Source organism: Pagrus major, chromosome 17, assembly GCF_040436345.1.
Source record: "Pagrus major chromosome 17, Pma_NU_1.0".
Classification (NCBI taxonomy): domain Eukaryota; kingdom Metazoa; phylum Chordata; class Actinopteri; order Spariformes; family Sparidae; genus Pagrus; species Pagrus major.
In genome coordinates this window covers 20968740-20988341 of record NC_133231.1, presented here as the reverse complement: position 1 = coordinate 20988341, position 19602 = coordinate 20968740, and the positions used below count along the sequence as shown (strand labels likewise).

General features: G+C 43.9%; 1 protein-coding gene across 1 annotated transcript in view; it reads right to left on the bottom strand.

The window, feature by feature from the left end:
• The window catches only part of pou2f2b (POU class 2 homeobox 2b), a 38669-nt gene that overhangs the window by 1809 nt on the left and 17258 nt on the right, over window positions 1-19602 (bottom strand). Inside the window, exons 2-14 of the mRNA XM_073485676.1 lie at window positions 8097-8162; window positions 7923-7957; window positions 6557-6610; window positions 5446-5565; window positions 4932-5261; window positions 4517-4622; window positions 4330-4421; window positions 4054-4203; window positions 3799-3940; window positions 3554-3702; window positions 2545-2742; window positions 2215-2420; window positions 533-606 (exon numbers count right to left, since the gene is read on the bottom strand). Coding sequence (XP_073341777.1) covers window positions 533-606; window positions 2215-2420; window positions 2545-2742; window positions 3554-3702; window positions 3799-3940; window positions 4054-4203; window positions 4330-4421; window positions 4517-4622; window positions 4932-5261; window positions 5446-5565; window positions 6557-6610; window positions 7923-7957; window positions 8097-8162 — 1722 coding nt within the window. The remainder of the gene's footprint in view (window positions 1-532; window positions 607-2214; window positions 2421-2544; window positions 2743-3553; window positions 3703-3798; window positions 3941-4053; window positions 4204-4329; window positions 4422-4516; window positions 4623-4931; window positions 5262-5445; window positions 5566-6556; window positions 6611-7922; window positions 7958-8096; window positions 8163-19602) is intronic.

The following is a 19602-nucleotide window of genomic DNA, read 5'->3' as shown; positions in this document are numbered from 1 at the left end:
TCTGCTACTCTGAGCAAAAACCCTCCACTGCCTATTCATCCATGTCTCCAGCCTGCCGTCTACCAGCGCGATTTGATTCACCTACCATGCATAACTGCATTACTCATCATCACACTTCTCTTTTTAATGCATCTCTCTCTCCCCCCTTCTCACCCTCGCACCGCAAAGTATGATTAAAAATTAGCTCTGCTGACGGTGGTCGGGACTGTCTGGTGGTCATTTCTGCAGGATCGCTTTTGTGCTATTCTTGCATCGTTCTCAAGTGTAGGAAGGTGTGTGAGAGTGGATGTGTTGTGTACAGTATGTGGCTGAGTTTGAGCATTTATGCGTGTGTGGGAGTGTATGAGAGGAGGGAAATGTATTGCCAGAACATAACAACTCTTTTCTGGGTATTTTTATGTGACCCTGAGATTCTTCTAGAAATGTTAGTCTTGACCTCTAAATGATATTCTGCTTATCAGTTATCAGTTTTGTGTCTTCTTCTTTTAATAATAAACCCATTTCAGTGTCTCTTTCTCTCACACACACACACCTTGGATAGTGGCCAGGGGATTGTTACCTAGGAGGGCTTGGCTCATCCCTGTGTTAACTCCCATCACAGTGTTCCTGTTGTGTCACACACACATACACACACACATACATGTGCAAGCATATATACGACCACAGACAGGCAGAGGAGAAAAGGTGAGAAAAAAAGCAGGTTTAGCAGCAAGGACAAGCAGAGGGCAAATTCAGCCCTGCACATATAAAGTAGTGGCAGTAGTTAGCTGACAGTCGGCTGTAAACAAGAGGTTAGAAATGCGGAAAGAAACGTCTGAGAAAATGTTATACAACACCAAAATAACTATCCATTTATGTTAAAGTGAACGTGTATTGTGCTGTGAGTGTATCGGCATGTCGTATTCACCTCAAGTTTGCAGCAAAATCGGTAATGTAGTTAGACACGTCACCGTTCTTTTTACCCATACGCCATAAGCTGAAAACACAAGAACCACACACACAAACACACACAGGGTTATAAAGCACTGCTGCACAGGGGAAGCAGTGGTGGCGCCCAATGGGGTGTTGGAGTATCAGTGTGTGTGCGTGTGTGTGTGAGCGCAAACAATCACTGGGTGTGTGTGAATCAATCATTTAACTACAAACTGCAGGTGAACCGAGCATGGTGCAGTGTAGCATTCATGGTGAGTGTGTTTATGGAAATGTGTGGTTGTGTGTGTTTAAATGTGTTTGCCTACAGTTATTGAGTGGAAACAGTGAGGCTTTAATCAATATTAATGGTTCAGATTGGAGTGATAACTCAAAAGGAAACCAGCCACAGCTGTAACACAAAAAGGGTCAGTTCACCCAAATTTAAAAGTGCTATAGAGAAGTAAAGTGTGGACCATCAGGGATCTTATTTCAGAAAAAATATGTATAGCAGTGAACGGCGAGAGACAGAAAATATTTTGATCCTGCTTGAATTGGGCCTTGAATTACACATTTGATGTTTGTCAATTTAAAAGATACTTTTAAAGCTTGAGAAAGTCGCAGTTTGTCATGAAACTTAAGACTGTGAAAAAACATAATTAGAAAAACTGAGAAAAGCTTGCTCTTAAATGTCAAATCACAAACAAAATTCCATTCACCTTCACTGTGTTGGGGTGGAGGCAGAAATCTCAGGGTTATATTGTTCGAAAAGAACAAGGCTAATGTGTTTATAGTCGTTCTGAACGGCCACATTTGATGGCAGACAGTAATTGTTTAAAAACGGGGAAAAAGCGGCACATTTTCAGACAGCCTCGCCCTGAAGCAGTCATGTTGCTGCACTTGTTTGTACACATGAAAGGTGGCAGACATGGTTGTCGAAAATAGGGCTTAAGGGAAAATTCAAATCCTGCCAACTTTCTTCCCTGGCCAGTCGCTGCATGAAGTGGGTGTGAATGTTGGATAGTGTAAGAAAGTTAAGAAAATTGTTGGCCACGTTCCACGGTCAGAAAAACGTGGGGGAACAGGGTTTCAGAAGCACACTGACCCAATTTAGAGACAGATATCTTAAAACATGGCCAAATAAAACAATAAAACTATATGAAAGTCTGGATATTTTTAAAGGTATTTGGAAAATATGATTTTTAAAATAATTTAGGTGAAATGACGCCCTGACCAGAACCACTATGAAGTACTGGTATTGGTAAATCCCAGGTGCTGTACTGTGAACGTCTCGTGGCCTCTTACCCTGTGTTAAGGTTGAGTGTGCTGTGGCTGGGAGTGGCTGGGCTGGCCGTGCTGCGGGGAGGAGGAGGAGGAGTCACCGGGGAGGGTGCGGAGCTGAGGGAGGGGTGGGTGGAGGTGAGGCTGGAAGTCAGGGGGCAGATGGGGGACATGGTGGTCACTGTTGTGCTGTTGAGACTGGTCACGGCCTGCGACAGCTGGCTGGACATCTGGCAAAGAGACAGAGGGACAGAAAGCTGAAAAACAAGTTTTATTATCAACTATTCATTAAAATACACACAGGAAATATACTGCGAGGGCTGCAATGCATTTGTGTCTGGGTTGGATATTTACCATGTGAGGGCTGTAGCAGGGCGGTTTGTGCGTAGGTGGGGCAGTGGGGGGCTGGCTGGGCAGGGGAGGGGTGGCACTGCTGGGATTGATGCGTTTCTCTTTCTGCCGGCGGTTGCAGAACCAGACCCGGATCACCTCCTTCTCCATGTTGAGCTGCTCGGCGATCAGCAGGATCTCTTCTGAGGTAGGCTTCTGGTTCTGCAGGAAGGGAGGAAGACGGGAAGTCAGGTCGTTTCAGCTGTGCTACATGTCAGACACATGATGCTAAACTTAAAGAGCAACAAGACATAAATCATCTGTGTGAGGTGATACAAAATTTGGTAAGGTAAGGCAACAAACTTACTCAGGAAGTTTAGGTAAATATGATGCTTTGTGTAATAAGTTACCTTTTGTAACATACATACAGTAACTTAGGTTTACATCTGTTAACTTCCAGACTTAAGTTGAAAGAAGTCAACAATGTCCTTTGGTTTCAGAGGGACATAAACGGCAGTCTCATGGGTGAAAGTCCTGTGTTTGTTTGGTCCCGTCCATCCACCCCAATGCCCGCCATACTTGGACTTTCTCACTCTTTATACTATATCTGTCTTTCAGAGTACGCAACAGGAAGGATCGGCATATCACCTGCACATGAAACTGAACTTTGGCGAAGCTGCTGCACACAATTTTAAAGTCTAAAGTTGTGTTAGTTGTTTGCAGGTCGTCTGGGCAGGTATTAAGATGATGATTTAAAATCTTTTGTGGTCCTAACAAAATTTGCTCTTACACAATAACTGTAATATTGTGGTGAGAAAAAAACACACTGATCTTTATTTACACATACCAACTCTATAAAAGCATCATCAAGATTCAGGTTGAGATCAGGTATTATTAAATGAGTCACAGTCACACTTGTTTTATGTTGGTGCCAGGAAAAAAATCAATCCAAGAAAAACATATGAATAAACTAAGAGTGGATAATACTCTTTAATTGGCTTTTTCAAATTTCTCAATGAAACAATAATCTTACCGTCATGAATGCGCGTTCCAGGGCCACACGTACATTCGTCTCGATGCTGGTTCTCTTCTTCCTGCGGCGTCCAGGAAGCCCGTCGAAGCCCATGGAGGGCGAGGTCAGGGAGCTGGGGCTGGGCAGGGTGCTGTCTATAGACATGGTCTCTGATGAAGGAGAACAAACATACAGAGTCATACAAGCATGTACTTTAAACAGATGATAGTCAGAACGTAAAGTACTGTTATTTTGTGAGAGCTCACCTGCATCATTGAGCCACTTCTCCAGCAGTGGCTTCAGCTTGCACATGTTCTTAAAGCTCAGGTTGAGGGCTTCAAAGCGGGAGATTGTGGTCTGACTGAAGTCATTGCCATACAGCTTCCCCATGGCCAGGCCAACATCTCCCTGGTGGAGAGATAACAGAAGGAAATACAGTTTTAGACAAGTGGGAACATGAAACATTCAGCTGTGAAATAACCTGCACATTCACACACACCACTGTAGGTGTCTCTCCCTACCTGTGTGAAGCCCAGTTTGATGCGTCTCTGTTTGAAAGTGCGGGCGAACTGTTCCAGCTCCTCCAGGTCACTGGGCTCCTCGGGGTGAGAGGTCACTGAGGGCACCGTGGTCATGCCTCCACCACCGCTCATCTCCACACTCTTATCTCGCTGCAGCAGGTGTGACGTCAGAGGAATGAAAGTGAGACCGAGAGGGAAAGAGAGCTTTTGTTTATCACCGGTGCAGAGGCTGAGTTTTCCTTTTCCGCTGACTAACACTTGAGAGTTTCCTCATACCTGTGCTTGGAGTCCCATTCTAGTCGGAGCAGACAGCAGGCTCCCTTGGTTTTGCTGAGGTAGCGAAATAAGATTTGGTGTCGATAGGAGTCCTGAGGAGAAAAACAATCACATTATAAACTATAATCATGACAAAAAAAGATTTCATTTGAACATTTACAACTATTCCAGTAAGAGGCCTGCTCACCTTGCTGGCCCTGCTGTGGCTGTGGGAGGAGGAACTGGGCCGGAGACGGGAGCGAGTGGCCGGGCACCAGCACCAACGACTGAAGCTGCAGCAACTGCTGGATGTCCTGTGAAATCGAGAGAGAATGGACAGATCAGAGAGAGAGAATAATCATTTCTAAGAATTGATTAAGGGCTCAGTCATGCAAAAATGTGTCAGTATGTCATGTATCTACAGCTGAGGTGAGGATGGAGTAGGAGGAAAAACTTTGTTATTGTGTAACATAAAAGAAAACATAATGGAAAGTGTGTGCAGTCATGCAAGGTGGAAACTGTGAATCATGAAATATACAGTAGACACGCAACACGAATTGTTCCATGGCTGGTTCCTCAATCAAGCCGCCCATCAGGAAGTGGCTTTGATTGGCAGTCAGTACCTGGGCGGTGAGCTGGATTGGCTGGGAGAGGGTGAGCTGTGGAGGAGGAGGTGGGACAGGGACACTTTGGGCTGTCTGTTCCTGTGTGCTCTGTCCCTGTCCCTGGGACTGCGACTGGGCCTGCTGCCCTGTCTGTCCCGCCTGCTGCTGCTGCTGCTGGGCTTGCTGATTTGCTGCTGCGGCTGCCTGAGCTTGCTGATTGGCTTGGGCAGCTGCGTGGGCAGCGTGAGCGGCGTGGGCTGCGCTGGACTGCTGCACAGCTGCAGCCAGGAGCTGCGCCTGAGCCTGCTGCAGCAACAACTGCTGCTGGGCTGGCAACAGAGCTGTCAACTGGCAAAGAGGCAAAGAGAAGAGAGGAGGGGAAGAAATTGAGACAGAGCAGAAAAGAAGGAAATGGACAGAGGGAGACAAAGAAGGAAAGAAAGTGTTCAAAAAGCAGCACAAGAGAAGCAAGCAGAGTAAAAGCAAAGCGAAGTCTGTCTGTCTGTGTGCGTAAGTTGTAAATCCGTCTCACCCCTGCTAGTTGGGAGCCGGTCAGCATGAGCTGTGTGTGTTGCAGGGCCGTCTGTGAGGGGGTCGGGCCGTGTGAGAGAGGAAGGGCCGGGGACATCTCACCACACTCCTCCATTTTAGTCTGTGTGTCCAAGACAAAAAAAACAGAGCGGTTAATGTAGATGAACACTAGATAAAAAAAACAAAACATGAATTCTGTAAAAAGCAGGCCTCAATAATTGAAAAAGAGAGCAAATATCAAAAATATAAGACAGGGAGCTGCATTTCTTAGAACTTAGCATTAATCAGAAAGGCCAACAACTATCTCAGTTCAATTTAAATCAATTCAAAGTAGCTTTGGCAACAAAACATGAGCAGAATAAATGTAACTTTTGCTGTTAAAAAACTATATATACAGGTAAGTAGGAAAAAAAACTTTAAATAAGAAAATTTAAGACATTTAAATCTATACACATAAATACAAAAAGTGAGAACAACTACATAAGCTTACCTGGCTACTTAACAATACGACAGGCAGCGTTGATTATTAAAATTGTATGTAAAATTTCAGACAATGCTCATCATCAGTCACACGTAAGCTGATCACAAATGTTTCTCCACTCTGTCTCAGGGAATGAGAGCCCACTAGTCTGTCTCTCTTTCTTACAAAAAGGGATGAACTTTTGTTCCAGGATCGGGCATGTTTGAACGGGCAAGTGGGGACTCTTCCAGCGCACTGATTTGCATATCCCATGTGGTATGCAAATTAGGGCCAATTTCACCTTTTGGTGGCTGAGTTGTAGTATCATAGATTTATTGCACTTCTGAATGTGCTTTGTGAAGGGTGAGTGCCATCATACTCTCACTGAATTTCTGTTTACATTCAAGGTGGGGGGTGGGGGTGGGGGTGGGGTCGACACATTACGAACCTCAACGTTGAGCGTGACAAAAGAGAAACTGAACGCACGGCGATGAACAAAGAGCTGAGGCAGCTATACTGTCAATAAAACCTATTGTGTGACGTTAAAACACAAAAGATGCACAAACATAGGGCCAGACATACGCACAGACATGCACAGGCAGCTCAGTAACTTGAACTCACACACACACAACACACACACACACACACTCACCTTGCTGCTCAGGGCTGGTGAAAGGGGAAAGGGATTGACTTTCATTGACTGAGCCTACAGGAGGAGAAGAAGACACAACTTCATGTGAGAAATTGCTGCAAAACATGACTTTAAATGCATAAAGTTTTGTTGTTTCTGGGGTGTCAGGATAATCCTGATGTTAAAAATCTAAATATTGACATTGTGTTAATAATACACATATGACAATATGGTCCAAATAATCCAGCAAGATGTAAGGCCTCGTGCATCTTTTGTTCATCTGATTGCCTTTTAACTCGTAATTGAGCGTAATTGTTCTTTCTGTACACTTTTCTTTAAAGTTATGATTACAGACTCTCTCCACCTCCCCGATCGTATTTTAAGGGAAATTTAACAAAAAAAGAGATCATAAAAAATCATGAATTTGTTTGGACACGTTAATCGTGTAGTTAAAATCTGATTTGACTGGTTTCTATATTCTTTCTTCATACAAATATTGATGTAACAGTTGCTTTAGTTTTTAGTTTAAACACTCACTGCTCACTTCCAATTGTTTAAATGTGAGGATTTGCTGCTTTTCTCTTTTTTTTTATTTCATTGCTGATTTAATATTTTTGGATTTTGCACTGTTTTTGAACAAAACAAGCACCTCAACATGTCTCCTGAGAAGCTGTGATGCACATTTTGTATTACTTTCCAGAGATGTGGACTTCAGTCATTGTGACTTGGATTTGGGTCGACTTCAGTTACTGTTTTGATGATATGTAACTTGACTTGAGACCCAACTTGGACTTGGAAGTTAACGACTTGGGACTTGACTTCACACATGATGACTTGTCAGTGTTCGTTTGATGTTTTAAGTTAAGTTTAAAAAAAGTTTTTTTTGTCTGGCTGCCAGTATTTCACTGCTTTAAAAGCAATGGGGAAGAAATATTTTTACTGAGGAAAATTAAGAAACAAATAAGCCATGGTAAAATGATTTGTTTCACTGATCATCAGTTATAAAACAATACATTTCACTGTCATACTTTTTAAACTGGTTACAAAAATTGGTCAATAATATCATTATTAGACGGGTACTGATACCCAGTATTTTCTCTTTATAAAGATCAAAAACTGCATAAGATAAGACAATAAGACTGCAGAATCCTTGGGAGGGGAAGGGACTTGACTTGAGACTTACTTGAGACTAAATGATTTAAGTCTCATGTCAGTTATTTTCCGACATCATATGGACGAAAGAAATACGTGAAAATAGAATCGACATATTAATTGATGATGGAAATAATCAGCCCTTCAAACTGTCACTGTTATCTGTCTCAGTACATCAATCATGTAGGTGATCGCGTCGGAAGATGAACGTAATAATGACAGGAGTCAGATGTACCTGGTGATTTGATTCAGGTCCATTCCGCTCTGAATCTGCGTAGGAGGGAAAGGAAAAAGTGAGAAATTGATCACACGTGAGAGCACAAACGCACAGAAAACTGACATTAACAGTGTCACGCATGTACAGCCATTTCTACACAATGCATACGTGTATCTAACATGCACATCTTACCTGTGCCCTCCAGTGGTGAGTCAGCCCCGACTTTCTCCACCTCTACTGGCTTTGACATCCTGATATCTGTCAAAGGAAGACAGATAAGATAAACAAGTCAGCGTGCTTGACTCTTAAATCTGTGTCAGAGAAGAAGTGCAGACAGAAGCAGAATATCAGACATTTACGAAGCAGATGATCAGAATCTCGATGACGAAAAAGGAGAAAGAGGACAGCCAGGGTGTCGATCTCAGATAGGTCAGGGTTGAGTGTTTTTCAGGTCACAGACTCCATGCCTACACACACTGTACAACAAACACTGTGGCTGAATCATTCACAAGTAGCATTGAGCCCACATTCATTCATTCTTTCCAATTAGCGGTTGAACATAAGAGTGGGTTGCCTCAAGGTATTTGCTTGTTCTTAAATTAGAAAAGGTGTTTACGTGGGAGCAATGTCTCATGTTGTGTGTCATTCACTACAAGACCACATCACTTCCTGGTTGGTACTGCAATGGGACAGTCCCTATGGCAACGGCAGTGAAGGGAGGAACACAAGAAATTCAAGTCTTTAATACCGTTTGTTACAAAAGGAGTGGCAGCAGAGAGCGAAGGAAAGATGAGAAAGAGGGAATATGTGTGTGCGTGTGTGTGTGTGTGTGCGCGCGTATGTGTGTGTGTGGTTGTGAGCATGTTTATATACCTGTGTGTGCGTGTAGTTTTGTTTTGTTAATCACCCGCTTGTGTTACAAGATTTTTTATTTGTCTGTAACCACAAACTGTAAGACAACTTTTTGTTGTGTCCATTTGAAACCTTTTTTTCTCTTTCGTTCTCTCTCTCTCTTCCCTCACACACACACACACACACACACACACACATGCAGACACGCAGAGCTACTTCCCTTTTGTGAAAACATGCAAATCTGCCCAACGACCAACTAATTATATCTGCCACCTGCATAATAAACTCTCAGTCTCCCTCCTCCTTTTTCTCTCTCCCCTCTCACCCCCTCCTCTCCCCTTCATCTCTCCTCTCTTAGTCCTGTTTTTTTCTCATGTCACCAAGGCAAATCATTTCATGTTCCCATCAGCTTATTACTGCACCTTTTATCAAGTTGATTCACCAGACACAGAAAGTACTCTTACTGGACTTTTCCGCAACTGGTCAAGCATGGTTTTCACCATTGGGGGGCAGCAGTGACACATGGAGAAGATGACACACCTGCTCCACTGACCACCACTGACCTGATGCCACTTTTAAACAACAAAACCATAAATCCACTGCAGTCATTATAAAAGACGAGACCTTACAGATAAAAAACGAACCACTCCCTTGCTGAACGCACATTCAAAAGCGGGAGAAACACATGTGTATCAGTGAATCAGATGTGAGAACAGCGGACTTTGGTACATGCAGTTTCTTGAGAGGAAGGGGGAAGTGGCGATCAGCTAGAAAAGCTCCAGTCTGCTGCCACACTGGTTATAACCTGGGGTCAGGGAACACACACAGACTGACCGCAGGATTTCCCTTAAATAAACGGACTTCTGCAAAAAAGTTAATTCGGTCACCAACCAGGATGAGGACGTAACATCTGGTTAATCTATTATTAGGGTCAATTGGTGGTTATTCCAGCATTACAGGGGTCCGGTTTTAGCTATAGGACAAGTGTCCAGTGTTGCTCAATTTCTGGTTATAAAAACCACGGAATTTGCACCAATGTGTAACGTTTTCCGCTCAAGATGCACACATTTCAAACATGCAAAACAGAAATAATGCGGCTGAGTTGTAGCATCAGAAATCATCAATATGTGCAGTGTACAACACCAAAGCCAAATCCACCATATAAAATGATTGGCCAGCTCATAAAACAGCCGTAATGTGTAGTTCCCAAAGTACTGCACTGCATGCTCGCGGGACACCCGGGGAAGGTGTGTATTGATTCATGGTCCAAAATGGCCTACAGACAGTAGCATGGTGGATAATGTGGTCAGTAATACAGTGGTGGGACAGTATATCAAGATGCCGTGTCTTTTTTCTCACTTCCCCTCCCGACTTCCCCTTGTACCGGGTTGAACGCAGAGTGCTAAACCCAACACTTACTGTCAGCGAGGCTATTAATATTAGCCTGGGTTCTCTCTCTCTCTTTCTCTCACTCTTTCACTTTATCTTTTAAAACCTCTCTCACTTTTACTACACATTGTTGCACACACAAGCAGTAGTTGTCTACTTCTACAATAAGTGAATTTGTCTGAACAAGTTTGAGAGACAGTAGCAGCACCTCTTGCTCATCTTTGTATAAAAACTTAATTTACAGGAGAAGCATTTTTCCAACTACGAGTTTAAATCACTATGTCCTTTTCGTCCTTCATTAAGCTGTTACAGCGTATGCTAATCTTACAGCAAAGCTCTGGGTTTATCTTTAACCTACTGAGACCAGACAGCTACACCACACTCACTGTTTCTTAAACAGACCAAACTTAATGCTGTATAATCCTGTGTCATGAATAAATGATGCAATAAAAAAGAACGAGGAACAACAGTGTCCGTGCTCAGTGTGGACTGTTTCTGTTATTCTCCTCTGGGTATTCTGGCTGAGCTGAAACTCCGCTGCAACCATCCTGAACACCCCCCCACCACCATCACTATCAGAACCCATCACCCCACTTCCTGATTCAGGACACAACCCCAGCACCAAGGGGGGTGTCTGGGAACTGGAGTCATCACGTCTTCTAACGACGGATTTCAAAAGCTAACAAGAAATATTTTCCATCTAAATCTGAGCGTCAAAGAGTCAGCAGCTTCAGCACGTCTGGATGAGGGCGAAGAAATTAGTTTTGTTCAAAATTTGAGGAGACGAGGAGCTGAACATAAAAATAAGAATTTAAGAATTTAATTTAAGAATATAGGGAAAAAACCTGAGATGTCACAGCAGCAGCAGCTGACCATCAAGGCTGTGACATTGTTGGCTGTTTTATCAGCTAATGACTTAAAATGAGCTAATTAAACCCCTTGTAAATAGAGGGAAATGCAGCCCCCCTGACAGTTTAAACTTAATACAGAATTATGTCAAGAAATGCACTGTGAGCAGATGAGTAGGGTTATAAATGCAGGAGGCAAGACGACTCTATGAACCGTACCAATAATTAAAATTTGGGGGAAAGCCACAATTACATTTCCTATTAATTCATTTATAATTCAAGTATAAATTAGCAAAACTTTTAAACTGCTTAGTCAAAATTAACATGACTCAGATAGTAAAATCTAACAATAAATGTACAAACTGGAAAACTAATTATACATTTTTTATGACAGTTTTCTGGCACTAACATGAACCTTTGTTTTATTTACACTGTGGTGTTTTCTTCTTCGCTGCAGTTTGGGGCTGAAGATGTGTCACTCTGGTCCGAGCAACTTAGCGAAGGTCGCAGCAGTGACCACAACAGGTTAGGAAGTGAGTCAGTGATTTTCTAACCCATGAATCATGAATCACTCCTCGATAAACAAAGATTGTCAAAAAGACACTTGTCAACTTTTCAGAAATCACATCACAAATTATGAGCTAATTGACATTTAAAACATTTATTTCTGGTAATCTGTGAGTCAGCTGACAGCTGGCTGCTGTACTTTTCTCTGAGAGTTGCCGTCGGTCAACTGTGACTGCGTCTGTCACCCCTCTCACCCTGAGGTGACCGCTTAAACCAGGCCCCAGGTGAAGAGTGTATGCTTTGTTTTCATATCATTTTACTGAGAATGACAATTATTTTAGGCATTTCCTCTTTTTGGTGATCTGTCTTATTTTTCAAAGAAGTGTCTCTGTATTTGAGTGCTCTGAAAATGTGTCTTGAATTAAACAACGCAAATTAAGATCTGATTAAGCAATATTCAGTGTGACCCCGACACGTCCAATACACACACACACACACACACACACACACACACACACACACACACACACACACACACACAAACGCACACACACCCACACACAGAAAGTTAACACCGGTTTCAAAGTTGCACAGGGAGAAAACATAGAAGCCTAAATATCTGTAAATTGAACACAAACAATTTAAAGAAAAGCTGCGCTATCGTCACAAATGAAAAACATCCACAAAATATCCTTAAAAAACTTTTTTTACTGTACTCTCCTTCTTAGCATTTAGTACTCAGGATAAACACACACACACAGTGAGGCATTCTATGGGCTGGCGAGGTGTCTGACCTTTCCCTCTGCCTGCGACAGACGTCCACCCCTCCATCCATCCGTCCCTCCATCCATCATCCCTCCATCCATCCACATCTTTCTCTTCGCACCCCCTTTCACTCTTTGATGTTCTCTAATTAGCCGAGCTTGTTAGACCCAGTGGCATTAATCAACAGTGCCGACACAGTTCTCTCGAACACACTCTCTCTCTCTCTCTCTCTCTCACACACACACACACACACACACACACACACACACACACACACACACACACACACATACACACAAACAGTGCCCTCTCCCTCACGCAAAGCTTAATTGGTCTTGGTAAATGAGGGCCAGCAAAGACAGGGCTGCACAGACAGTCACTCACCTGGCAACCACATACTGGAGAAGTCCTTTGCTGCTATTGCTGCTGTCTTGGTCATATCTGTGTCTGTGTGTGAGAGTGTGTGTGCGCACGCTACGTTAAAAAGAAAAACTCTCACTCTCCCTCTCTCCGTCTCTCTAACCAAAAAGGAGGAGTGTATTAAATCATATGGTTGAGAGAATCACTCTCCCTCCCTCCCTCCCTCCATTCTCTCTCTCTCTCTCTCTCCTCTCGCACATGACAGCCACACCCCCAAAGCCCCACCTCCTCCCCACATCCTGCAACACAACAGGAAGTAAGCCTCAAAAGAATAGGAACTCGACACAGAGGAGAGAAAATATAAGACAAAAAAAAGAGAAGACAAAAAAAGAAAGGGGGACACGCAAGAGGTTAAAGAGTGGGAGAGTGAGTGAGTGAGCGAGGAGATAGAAGAGATAGACGAGGTGAAAAAGAAAAAGAGGGGGATGATGGCTGCCGACGGAAAGTGATGGCGCGGCTGGAAACAGACACTCACTCACTCACTCATTCACGCACGCAAGAGAAAAACAGCAAGCTTGACATTCTGAAAGAGCGTATGATACATTTGCACCACACATGACCTCTAAAGTCTTCTACAACTCATCTGATCAGAGCTTCTCCTCAACTCTTAGAGATTTTAACAAGCTCTTGTAGCCTTGTTTTGTCCTGTTATATCTGTGTCTGTGACTGCGGGGTTGTTGTTAGCGAGGACATCAGTGGGTGTGAGGTGGTCTGTCGAGGGAGGTCGACACCAACAAGAGAAGATGTGAGACATCCTCACCTGCCAGCCACAGCTCCACTCCAGCCCGATCGGAAGGAAAAACCCAGTCACATCACTCACTGTACCACTGACCACCTCACACTGTGGGCTGCACACAGTGATACACCACAGAAAGTCACAAATTGCCACATGTGGCGGGTAGATGTGGCATGAAAGTGGAACATTGCAGATAAACTAGATATGACCCACTATCAGTGCCACCCACTAGGATTAACACCCTCAGAACCTGCTAAATAAGTGAAAATTTGAATCTTGAGGAAGCAGAACAGCACGTTTCAGCAGAAATACTTTCTAGATTTTCACATCTGAGAGTGTGGATGTGCCGCTCTGATTGTAACCCAAGCTGACCACAAGGTGGCACTCTTGATTCTCTAATCCTGATCACCACACAGGTCCATCTACCGATGAGGAGACCAGGCGGACCACTGATCACCCCCCCTCCCTCTCCTTCTCCTTCTCCCTTGGTCTGAGTTCACTAATTCAAAAGCTAACGGCAGCAGAGTTCCCAAGTTTAACCTTATAAATACTTTATGTGGTGATTTACAACAGCCCAATGTACTGCTGGTGGATAGACGCTCACTCTCAAGTGCATACGGCACTGTGCTAGAGGTTTTTTAAATCTGTCCTCACATACATACAAAATACTGATGTTCTGACATGTTAAATTATATATATTTACCATGAAGAAAATATCAGTGTACAAACTTTGGTGAGATGGGTACAGAGCTTTCCTACAAACTCAGAAAATGCACAATATTTTGAAGTAAATAGCTGGATTTAGAGCTGAATTCATTTGTTGATTAATGATTAGTCTACCAAAATAAAATTAAAGGGGGCACTTTGTAGTTTGAAGAAATTCAAACTCAGAATTTTAATATTTACAATATTAATGAAGTACGATTACAAACTCGGAAATATACATCTCTTCCACAACTGAATAAACATGCTGTTCTCAGAGGAAAATAATCCCCAGAACACTGTTTGAAGCTAGAAAGGTGGCAGGGTCCGCCAAATATAAACAGTAAAACAGTATGAAACTGTGCTGTCCTTTAAGGTCAGTTTGTTTATTCAGTCATGAAGACAAAGAGAGTTTGTTTATTTAGTTTGTGAAGGCATAAAAAAAATGAATCAGTCAATTATTCCCCAAAACTACATTGCACACCTTTAACTGGCATAATTTCTGATAATCGGTTGATCATTGTGGTCATGTTTCAAGCAAAAATACTGAATTCAAAACCTCTCAAACATTTACATTTTCTACTTTTCTTTGTCAAATATAACAGTAAACTGAATGTTTTTGGGTCTTGGCCCAATGATCTAATAAAACAAAAAATTTGAGAAAGCCACCTTGGACTCTGCTGGGGTTTTATGACATTTTTTAGACAATTGACTTATTGATTCATCTATAAAATACTGTAATCATTAGTCACAGCCTGAGCAGGATTTGCTTCCCCAGTTCTTTCTTTTATTGTAGTGCTAATAAAACAAAATATCACAATCCGACACCTGCAGGTTGGAAACCCACCGACAATTCCTCATAATCACTAGATGTGTAACAATCCAATGATTCGGAGCGATATAGCAATTCAATGATCAACGATCCAATGTGATTGATGCAAAGTGAAAACATCGATCCATATCATCATTTTTAAAATACCCCTTTTTTAAAAAATTGCTTTGTCCCTGTGAGCCAAATTTTACACTCTTGTTGACTGTTGCTAAACCATGTTTTGTGTGTGTTAGTTTAAAGTAAATCTTTCTGCACATTATCGCTTACAAATATTTATAATTATTTATGTGTTGGTGTTTTTATGGTCAAAAGCAGGAAAAAAAGTGGTGGCAACTTCATCTGCAACCAATGTTTTTCATGTACAGATGGTATAGTTTCATATCGATCGCAGGCCCCTGAATCAAATCGATTCATAATCGTATTGAGGTAGACTTTGTGATCATTGTTCAAAGAATTGAGATAATATTGTATCGTGCTGAAACTGGTGATTTACACCCCTAATAATAACCAATTATTATTCTTTATTATTGATGTTCTGGCCTTCATCACAGCCTGAACGCACAGATTTGATTGTCGACCTGTAAGTAATCAGCCGCGATCGAGAGTGTATTCGGGGATGTTTGTGTGTGAGTGAACTCATCGGCCAGGCCCGTCCGAGGAAGGTGACAGACTGCGTGTTGGGAAGGGGGCGTTTCTCCAGGTCAGAGGTCGTCTGGGCAGCCCGGCTTTGGCCGTGACCTTTGTTCAAACTCCAATCTACCCACGTAACTACCACACTGTGTGCTTTTGTCCGTGTGTGTCTGTGTGTGCATACTTGTTTGGGTAGCTACAATAGGTGGCTAAGTGTGCTCTGTGTGTGTGTACAGTTCATGGCCATGGGGGGCCTTCCTGCTCCAAGGAGGTCAGACCGAGCAGCACTTAGATGATACTGGGCTGACGGCAAATGGTCTCAATTCAACATGAGATATTAATTGTGATATTATGGAAAAGTTTAATATATTTAAAAAAATTAAAAAATAGTGTTGTATTGATTGTCTTAAATAGGGAATATGAGCTATAATTAGTGTGTTTTGGTCACCAGCAGAAGTTATGTCAGTGAGATAATAAACACACCAACACATACGCACATTTATATACACACACACAATCTGATAGTGGGACCCCTGGGAGGAGGATGGGGGGAGGCTGGGGCCTCTAGAGCGCCATCAATCACTCCACTGTCAGAGAGAGAGGGAGAGGCAGGGAGGGGGGATTGGGGGAAGAGGGAGAAAACAGTAAAGGAAGGGAATAAAAAAGAGAAGGGAAAAAGGTGAGAGAGAAAGGATGTTAGCTTGGGGTGAGGCAGGTGGGAGGAGATTGTGTGTATAATGGGTCATCGCAGGGACAATTCTGAGGTCTCCAAACCAGTTCAGCTTCCCTCCGCGGCTCGGTCCTCCTATATCTAGTGCAGCCTCGGGCCTGGAGCACACACAGGCTCTAATTCATATAATCCATCATATTCCTCTTCTTATAGAGGGGGACAAAAGCGAGGCTCAGTGATGGACCCACCAAGTCCTATGTCGCAGTCCAACAGCAAGACTCTATTCTGCAAGGTGAGAGATTTAAAATCCAGTCTAGTGTATAGATGTGTGTGAGTGTGTGCAGGTGTAGCCCCATGAGGAGTCGCAGGATTATAAACAGTGGGTCTAACAGTGTGGAGACTACAGAGGTTGAGGTTTTGTATGAGAAGCAGCAGGGGCTAAAACACACTCACACTGTTGGCTATCATGGGACCTGCGCCATCTCACACACACACACATACATGCCGCCTACACCTTTACAACACCTATCCCTCTCCTGTCCTAATACCTCTCAATCGCTCCTTTTCCTCTGGCCCCCTCCGCCCCTCCATCCTCTCTCTCTCTCTCACACCGTTCCCCTCCTCTCTATATCATCTCGGCAGCCCATAGGGAGCCGGGCTTGTCTAGACAGACACCGCTCTCTCCCACGGCGCTGCCAAGGTTGAAGCTCAAATCTTTTTCTTCGCTCCTATCACAACCTCTTCTTCTTCTTCTTCTTCTTCTATTTCTTCTTCTGGCACAAGAGTGGAGGGACAACCGAGAGGAAGTGGCCTTCATCGCTGGCTCGAGGAGCATTGAGGCCACTTAGGACTAAACTGTTCACTTACACTGACAAAGCAGGCTGTTCATGAAACTAGCCTTCATATCCAGCCAATTAGAATACAAAAAAATGGGAGTACTTTAGTGGTCTTTCTGCGCGCTTTCCGCCCACCCGTCCCCTCTTTCACTTCGGCCCATTCTTCACCTGCTCTTCCTCTTCCTCCTTCAAACCCTCTCATCATCATCCCACTCTTTTTTCACGACCTTCCCCCCGTTTTCTTCCTCCAATTTAAACTTTCTCCTCTCCTCCTCTGCCTCTCTTTCTCTCTCAGACCTGCTGGTCAGCAGCAGCTGTGACATCACTGGCCACTGTTCTCCGCTCGGATTGGACACTCGGCCACGTTGCCAGGCAACAGCAGTGAAAGGTCTCAGTGTGAGCGTGTGTGCGGCGTGCGCGTGTTATGTGTGTGTTTATGTCTGTTTATAGCTACGTGAGTGAAAGGTGTGTGAGCGATTCTCCTCGCCTTGCCCTTTATCTGTGCATGAAGAATGATCAGAACAGATCTACTTCTGCGCTTTATCTCAGATCAAAGCATGTAGATGATTGGGCTGCCTCGCCGCTCTCCTCCACCACCGAAGAAGAAGAGGCATGTGTGTGCATTGCGTTAATGAAAAAGAAAGATGGTAGGAATGTGCGTGCGTGTCAGTGTCTGGACTTGCGTCGAACCAAATAAATGTGTATGTTCGTGTCGAATACGGGTTTGTGTCTAAATGTGTGTGCGTGTGTGTGTATCTATGTGTGTAAGCCCCCGGGAGCGGGTGGTTATTGTATCTGACACAGCGGCTCTTTCTCGCGCCTCATATTTCTGGGCCGATCGATTCCTCTGACTCCCGACAAGACAATAATCGCACCTCCCTCTCTCACTCCATCACTACCATTATTACTGACCTCCCCAGGGAACGAACAGGGTGGAGGGAGGGAGAGAGGGATGAGGAAGGAAGGAAGGAAGGAAGGAGGGAGGGAGGGAGTGTGAGGAATGAGAGGGGGATATAGAGTTGACAAAATGAGCCTATGATGATGAAAAAGCAAAAAGGGACAATGTCGAAAACGAGGCAGGAAGAGTTGGGGAACATCAGCGGGGTGGAAAGGAAAAGAAGGTGAGAGAGAGGAAGTTGAGATAAGGTGATGGAGGGATGAAGTCCGAGGGAGAAAAGAGGGCAGGAAAGATAGGGATGTGACATCGGTGTGAGCCGATACAGTGAAAAGAAAGAATGGGAGAAAGCTAAGGCATAAGGAGAAAGGACAGGAAGGAGGCGAAAAAAAAAACAACCCACCAAGCAATATAGATCACGGCGAGAAAAGAAAAGGAGGACACAAGTGAAGGAGTGCAGAGAGACGGAGGGGCCGAACGGAGGGACAATAACGGAGAGAATTAGTGGAGGAGAGATGAAGGATTCGCACTATCTTCTTCTAATAAAGGAGAGAATGAGAGACAGGGACCGGGGGAGGGAGATAGAGGGGGGGAGGGAGGGGTGGGGGTTAGACTGAGGTGAAAGAGGGAGAGACATAAGAAATATATAGGAACACACACACACGTACACACACACACACACACATATAGAGCGATGGCTGTAGCGCTGTGGAGGTCAGCGCTCAGAAATATTATTAAATTGACAAGAGTACAATAGTTGATTGGCAGGCTGACTCCTGCACTGCCATTCAGTTGAGAAGAATGGAGACAAGGACTCATACACACACACACACACACACACACACACACACACACACACACACACACACACACACACGATGCATGCACATCTGCACTTTCACTGAACAATCAACACAGCATGTAGAGATGCGCACACACGCACACGCACACACACACACACACACACACACACACACACACACACACACACACAAACACGCAAACTGTCTTTTGTCTGTTTTGTGCGCTGTGTGAGCCTGTCACTGCTGTGTCTCTATGCTTTGAATCCAGATTACAATTACAGTAATTGGCTCTCAATTCAAGGGATTGCTGTTTGACCCCCTCACCTCTCCCTCTCTTTTCTCCCCCGCTCGCTCCCTCACACATCCCCACACATTTTGCCTCTTCCTCCACCTCCTCCTCCTCATCAATATTCCTCCACCTCCTCTCTACCTGTATCGCTACATCCATCTTTCTCTGGGTGAAATCCCTCTCCCCCCCTTGTCCCTCCCTCCTCTCACATCCCCTCTCTCCCCCCTGCATCCACACACACTCACACACTTCATCCCCAGATATAACTATCCTTCCTCCTGTTTTCCATCCATCCTTCTCCCTGGTTGTTTTACTCCCCTTCACAACACCATTTTTGCCACTTTTTTCTCCCTCGTCTCCCCCTTTCTACCTTTCTTTCAGATAGTTGGGGAAACGGGGAATCTATTGTATACTTTATTCATGCTGTATTTATTATGGAGAGATAGCTGTTCAGCCATACAGTCAGGGGGATATATTGTGCATTTGGGGGAAGAGGTGAAAGAGCGATAGATAAAAAGAAGGAG